Raw genomic sequence first — 7117 nt, 5'->3', positions numbered from 1 at the left:
CAAGACATTAAGTAAAAGAATTGACACTTTATTAATAGCCAATGATTACATCAAAGTTTCCAAAATCTAATTCAAAATAAAATCAAAGTAAGACACATTAATGTAGTCACTCTATCCGTTTGGTAACTCCAATCAAATATGACCAGGAAAGTAGAGAGAGATGTTGGTGGAGCAAGGCTCTCTTAAGTACCAATAATCTCAATGACTTTCCTAGACATCACATTTTATTGGGTCCGCCACATAAGAAAGAGTTAATACAATTGTCATTTATTGACTAAGGCAAATTGCCATTACAAAAGTTCTTGGAAAAATACAAGGACTAATCTAATCAAAGTCTGCTGCATCCTTGTGCACTTCATTTTCAGCTTTGAAGTCCTCTATGGTGAGATTGACATCTCCACCATCTTCTTCTTCTTCTGCAAGGTACACTTCTTGCTCTCTCAGGTCCCTATATGCCCTGTATCTTGCAACTAGTTCCTCGCTTGCCTTGCATTGCTTGAACCAATGCTCAATTGATCCACATCGATGACACTCATCATTGTGGTTGCCTCCCTTTAATTGAGGTGCACGTTGTGCACGTTGCGGGCGTTCCTAGGAGGGTTGGTGCCACCACCACGACCCATGGCGCCACCATTATGGCTAGGGATACCACGACCCCCTCTCCCACGTGTGGCATTACCACCACGTGTATCCACACCAAACTTGTGGTTTCCTTCCTGGTTAGAGCGGTTATATGGGCCCATACGTCCCTCATCTCCCCCATTCTTAGGGTACCGCTCCTTGCGCCCTCCTTTGGGTGCATTATAATTCGCCTCATGAACTCTCTTAGTTCCAATGGGCCTTGAATTATAATTCCTCACGAGTATGTTATCATGTTTCTCAGCTACAGATATAATATTGATAAGCTGATGAAACCTCGTGATTCGTCCAACATTGACTTCAGTACGGTATTGCTTTGATACCACAATGGCTGAAACGGGGAAGGTGGAGAGAGTTTTCTCAATTAGCTCTTGCTCTGTGACAGGTTGTCCACAAAACCTCAACATGGACTGTATGCGAAGAGCTTCTGAATTATATTCAGCAACAGACTTGAAATCAGCAAAGCGCAGGTTGTTCCATTGAACCTTCAAGTCAGGGAGGAGGGAATCTTGGACATTGCCAAAGCGCTCTTCTAGCGCTACCCATAGCTCTCTTGCATTCTTGATCGACATATACTCCAATCTGAGTGCCTTGTCCATATGGCGTCGCATCAAGATAACTGCTTGAGCATGCTTTGTAGGTGTTCGCACGAACACAAGATCCGGGTTAGGTGCCTGGATTATGGGTAATATTCCCTTTGAAGTGAGATGGTTCTCAACATCGGTTACCCAACTGTGGTAATCCGAGCCTGTTGAGTCAAGCATGGGAAAGTTGAGTCTAGGTTCATTCGACATCCTGAAAATAAGAAGAGAAGATATATTAGTTTCGGAGTTAAACTTCCACGAAAACTAAAACAATAAGATTTCCGAGCTATGCTACCAAGAAATGAATTTCCAAGAATCTCTTTTGGATTAGACCAAACAATAATGTTTTAATATGGTCACAATTGGATGCTTATGGACGCTCTTAGTTCACACGAACACTCTTAGTTCGTTTAATTATGAACACTCTTAGTTCATACGAACACTCTTAGTTCGTTAAGCGTGAATCCCCACAATTCCCCTTTGTTAAGTATCAAAATCATTTGGCAACATATATTCCAATATTTGCAGAAAATAAAAGGAATTTAAATACAAGAAAGCAGCAACCTTAATTATAAAAACTTACGTGATTGTTCTTGGCTTGAAGACACGCGCGTGTTGATGCAGGCGTGTAGCTAAATTAAGATCGCTGGAATCTGGTCGGAAATTGGCAGTTGGTGGGCTGCCCTTCTCCCTTCCTTTTTTTTTTTCTTTCCTTTTTTTTGTCTTTCCTTTTTTTTCTTTCCGGGCCCAGCCCTTTCCTTTTTTTTTTTCTGGCCCAGCCCTTCTCTTTTTTTTCTCTTCTTTTTCTTTCGGTCTTCCTCCCTTTTTTTTTTCTTTCGCGACTTCCTTCTTCCTCTGGTTCTTCTCCCTACAGTTCGCCGGTGTTGCGGTGTGCAGAGGGAGGCTGATCGGAGGTGCTGCGGTGTGCGGAGGGAGGCTGATCGGAGGTGTTGCAGATCGGAGGCCTGGGCTGCTGCTGCAGTTCGACGTGCTGGTGTGATCGCAGATCGCGGCCTGGGCTGCTGGGCGTCTGGGCGCGGGGGCGCTGGGGAGGAGGCCGGCCGGGCTGGGCTGCTGGGTTTGCAGGTACTGCTGGAGAGGTGAGGCTGAGGTGAGGTGAGGCGAGGCTGAGACTGAGGCCGGTGAGGTGATGGCTGAGGCCGGAATGGAGGATTTTTTTTTTTTTTTGGGTTGGCGGCAGAGAAGAAAAAGGTTTTTTTCTTCAAGGGTTTTTTTTTTTTTTTCTGAAGGTAGGGTTAGAACTCGTGCTGATAACGTGTTGTAGGAAAATAGAATTGTGTGTATTATTGATAATAGGAGCCCTTTAAATAGGGAGTTACAAGGTACCCAAAAAGGTAATAGAATCCGATTACAATTGAATACCTAGAACACATTCCTATTACAACTCTAAACCCTAGTTTGTAGAGGCACACATTATGTCGATATCCTTCAACATATCAATCATAATTTGGATATGACAGTCTACTCTGTTTTATTTATTTATTTATTTAACCTTTTAATGTGGGAGCTGTTTATAAACTCCAGGAACTTCATGTACGTTGTTGACCTGTAATCTCATAATAACATTGCTTGGCTGCGACTTCGGAAGTTTGGAATCATAGAGATAGGAGGTGCGGTCATTTTCATAAATTCCAGGAATTATGATATAGCAAAATACCGAGTGACGAGCATATATGAAGACAAATGATACAAAACCCTCGTCACTCTTTATGAACCTTGGCACCACTGGAGTCCTAGAACCTTGCACAACGATGCACGGGAAAGTGAGCTTTTGCATCCTAATGGTGGCTGGAAGCTCCCCTTGTTCTAATGCTCATTCAACCAAGCTGAAGCTAACATTATTGCAAGTATCCCCTCTTGGAGATGGAAGGAATGAAGACTGTCTTAGATGGTTCTGCGAGAAAGATGGAAAATACTCGGTGAGCTCTGGATATAAGGTAGCTTTGGGTGCCTTTTTTTTGTTTTGGGATAGGAAGAAGAAGTTTTCAGAGTTTGGGGACTGGGCATTCCAAGCAAAATGAAGCTGTTCATATGGCATGCTTTATAGCCTGTTTAGAAGAAAAGTAAGTAACAATGCTCAGATGAACAAGACGTGGTGCGCGTGAGGAGTGGCTTTCCATGCATTATGGGATTGTCAAAGTGGGCATTAGGTTTGCTATTGAAGCTTGTATTCTTCCTCTAGAAATCCAGGTGGAACTGCACGGAAGCAGCAAGGTTGATCATTTGTGATGATCCATGCTGGGCTGAAGGAGGAGCTTTGGTAGAAGACTTGGAATTGTTGAAGAACTTACTTTGGGGAGCTGCAAGGGACACTACAATAGTCTGGTTCAACAAGCATATGGATGACATGCTAGGAGCTTCAGATCGAGGCTGCTGTACAATGGTTGGCAGATCATGATGGACTTCAACAATGGAGTAAATCACACTTAAGTGAGCATTGTGAGTGTGACATGTTATTGAACAATGTGCGTGAATGGTGGAACAAAGTCATTCTAGAGTGTAGAGACTAGCCTACTTCAGTAATGTTTGAATGGTTGAGGCAAAATATGATGATGATAAGGTTGAACAATAGGAGCGTGGGCTGTGTGGCAGGTTTGAATTGGAAAACTGATATTGGGCCAAGGATTCAGAAAATCATGAACAAGAATTCTGTTATAGTAAGAGAATATATATGAAGCATTAAGGTCCAGTGACTGTGGTTGAAATTCATAGGAGGGGTGCAAGCATTCTGTAAGTGCAGCATTTAGTTGATTTGGCCAAAGCTAACATGCGCATGCAGGAGACGGTCATTGTCTGCTTTGCCATGCACTCATGCAATACCAGCAATACGGGTCAATGGTGATGACCTTATTGCATATGTGCATCATTGTTATAAAAGGCATCCATTGATGCATATTCGCATACCATCAATCTAGTTCCGGGCACTGACATGTGGAAGATCACTGGAGATACAGTCCAGCCTCCACCATATAGAAGCCAATCCTAGCTAGGAGACAAAATATGGTGATTCACAGAGAAGAGGGTGAGGAACCACCTGAAAATAATCAAGGAAAGGCCAACAACAATGCCCAGCATAGATATGTGACATTGTGACCATGAGCTGTAGAGTTTGTGGATTTGAGGAACACAACAAAAGAACATGCCCCATTAACTTGAAAGGAGGGATAGAGAGCCTGGGGTGAGAATTTGAACATTAATTGTTATTTTTAACTTAATGAGACCTAGATAAAGATAGTGGCAAGAATTAATTATTGTCAATATATCCTTGCAGGGATAAAGCAATGGAAAGAATGGCAATGTAAATGACCCAACCAGAACACTAGAAGTGTCAATTCAAGTGTCGAGAACAGGGGCACCAACAACGTGGATGTACAAGTGCAAACAAAAGCTGCACCAAAGGCAAATCAGAAGGTTAATGCACAGTTTCTGGTTGCATATTATTAGGGAATGGTTATGCATTTGAATACATAAATAAAATAACAAGGGTGGTGTTTTGTCATTAGAATGAACTTTGGAATTGACATTCATTATCAGTTGACATAGATAGGTTGGCGAATGGGATTTCATCTTTACTCTAAGAGTGGGCGTACCCAATGAGACTGATCAATGTTCATTTCCTTCTTAGTAAGTGTGAAGTTTGGGCTCATCGGTAGTCTCCTAAAGGTCCTAAACTATACAACTCTGTGATTTTGATGTATTTTTTGATTCTCCTTGCTGCTTTATTTAATTTGTACCAAACTACTAATTGACCAATGTAACTACTCCTGGGGAGGGCTTATGACTTGTGAGGGAACACAGTAGTAGAAAGGGGAAATACAGTTGATATGTCAGCTAGCATTCTAGCAATTATTACCTCACTTAATTAACAAGCTAGTCACCTCTCAAACTTTAGCGGTTAGTATTCCAATTCCCAAATCTGTTTCATATATATACCCTTGACTGGCTTTCATTTGTTGCACAACCTCTTCATATCTTCCACACTCCAACATAAACCACAGTTCTCTTTCTCAATCTGTGAACCTCCATCTCTTATCAGCACAGATAGAAAACTAGTGAAGCATCCAAATCTTGCAAATAGCCTCTAAATTTAGTACAAGTTGAAAAAAAGGCCACATAACCAACCTAGTCTTGCCTTCTTCATCTTTAGTTTCCTTCAACCCTCATATATTTTCTTTCTCTTGGTGAATATGTCGGCTGCCGTGGAAGCTATGTCTGCAACCAAAGATGTCGGTTTCAGTTCTCAAGTGCAGGAAGTGGAGTTTAAGAATGATAAGAACAGCAACAAGGATGCAGGTGGCGAACCAAGCCTGCATCACCATGACGAAAATGATGAGCTTAAAGATGAGGTTGATCCAGATGAAGAGGATGAGCTTGCCACATTCAAATGTGACAAAGAATTGGTTCTTGGCCCCAAGTTTTCTCTCAAGGAGCAGCTTGAGAAGGATAAAGTAAGTGGCCTTTGTTACTTGATAAATTTTCAGTTTTTGATTTCATTTATTATTGATGTTGTTCACATGATAAATTCTTTCAAGGATGATGAGAGTTTGAGGAAATGGAAGCAGCAACTTCTTGGGAGTGTTGATCTCTCTGCACTAGCTGTTGGAGGTAGATACTTAATGTTTGACTTGTAATTAACTTCAAAATATTTTGAAATTTAACAATGCTAGTCAGTGACCGGCTGACCGCCATTGATGTTTGAAACTAATGAGCATGCAGAGAGTAAAGAAGCAGAAGTGAGGATTTTAAGTCTGACAATGATGTTCCGGGAGCGGCCTGAACTTGTGCTGCCGATTCCATTCACCAACAAACCAAAGAGCAGTCTTTTCACACTCAAAGGAGGAAGCAAGTACCGAACCAAATTCACATTCACTGTCTCCAAAAACATTGTCTCAGGCCTCATGTACACCACCTCTGTCTGGAAGACTGGTGTCAAAGGTAAAATATTCAAACTGACATTCACTCATATAAGTGTATTCTACTCAAAATAACATTCCTTCCCTAAAATTTGGACAGTGCACAGTTCAAAAAGAATGCTTGGAACCTTTAGTCCTCGACCAGATCCTTATACGTATGAAACCGAAGAAGATACTACCCCTTCAGGCATGTTTGCAAGGGGCTGGTATTTTGTGAGAACAAAAGTAAGGATATTTATTAGAAAAACCTAATTAAAGAGCTTTTGTTAGTTACTTATACCCAAAAAAAAAAAGAGGCTAGCTTGGCTTTTTTTCATTAACATTGGTTTTCTTCTTGTTTCAGTTTCTGGATGATGATGGAAAATGCTATTTGGATGCTAGTTACTACTTTGAAATCCAGAAGAACTGGGCAGCACCCTCTTGAAATCTTTTTCATTTCCGCATTATCTTGTCATAATTAATTGGCTTGGTGATGGTTTCAAATGACCATTTTAATTTAGTGAGTGATGGGAATAATATTTCTCTGGCATGTTGTATCTTAATTGTAACCATGTTTCTATGGGAAAATTGCAATCCAAATTTCAATTCAATATGTGCAAGCACTGTGCTGATCATCATATGCAGTCTCATATTTTATTGTAATTTTCTGGTTTCTTCTCTCTTTAATCCTTGTTATAATTGCAAAGAAACAACCTCCTCTCATTAATTTCCTCTCCTTTTCTATGTTGATGATTAAGTTCTGGTGGTTAACATGATTCCCATTTCCCTACCAAAGATGCCTGAGCCCTCAAGATGTAACTAACAAATTGGTGATAAAAATTAAATTATAAATGACACTAAAGTGGTGAACCCCATTTGGCCCTAAACTTATATTTGGAAACAAAAAGATGCATCTCTAATTACTGCTTGCTTCTGCTTTTACAAAGCAAAGTGCCAAAAGCATTTTTGGGGGTCCAGGAG

General features: G+C 40.9%; 1 protein-coding gene across 1 annotated transcript; it reads left to right on the top strand.

The window, feature by feature from the left end:
• The first annotated feature begins 4515 nt into the window (after positions 1-4515).
• On the top strand, positions 4516-6749 carry LOC133710098 (rho GDP-dissociation inhibitor 1-like). Its single transcript, XM_062136082.1, has 5 exons — positions 4516-5692; positions 5777-5849; positions 5961-6179; positions 6258-6382; positions 6501-6749. Exons 1-5 carry the CDS (start codon positions 5432-5434, stop codon positions 6579-6581), a joined length of 759 nt encoding a protein of 252 aa, XP_061992066.1. The 5' UTR covers positions 4516-5431; the 3' UTR covers positions 6582-6749.
• Positions 6750-7117: the final 368 nt, after the last annotated feature.

The sequence above is a fragment of the Rosa rugosa genome, chromosome 5 (assembly GCF_958449725.1).
Source record: "Rosa rugosa chromosome 5, drRosRugo1.1, whole genome shotgun sequence".
Classification (NCBI taxonomy): domain Eukaryota; kingdom Viridiplantae; phylum Streptophyta; class Magnoliopsida; order Rosales; family Rosaceae; genus Rosa; species Rosa rugosa.
The sequence above is the reverse complement of the archived record's forward strand: the minus strand, read 5'-3'. Positions and strand labels throughout refer to the sequence as shown.

Bases quoted from the DNA above. Each gene is read 5' to 3' on its own strand.
- LOC133710098 (XM_062136082.1), top strand. From the start codon at position 5,432: ATGTCGGCTGCCGTGGAAGCTATGTCTGCAACCAAAGATGTCGGTTTC. The intron at 5,693-5,776 runs GTAAGTGGCCTT...AATTCTTTCAAG, and splicing joins AGCAGCTTGAGAAGGATAAA to GATGATGAGAGTTTGAGGAA. The intron at 6,180-6,257 runs GTAAAATATTCA...AAATTTGGACAG, and splicing joins CTGGAAGACTGGTGTCAAAG to TGCACAGTTCAAAAAGAATG.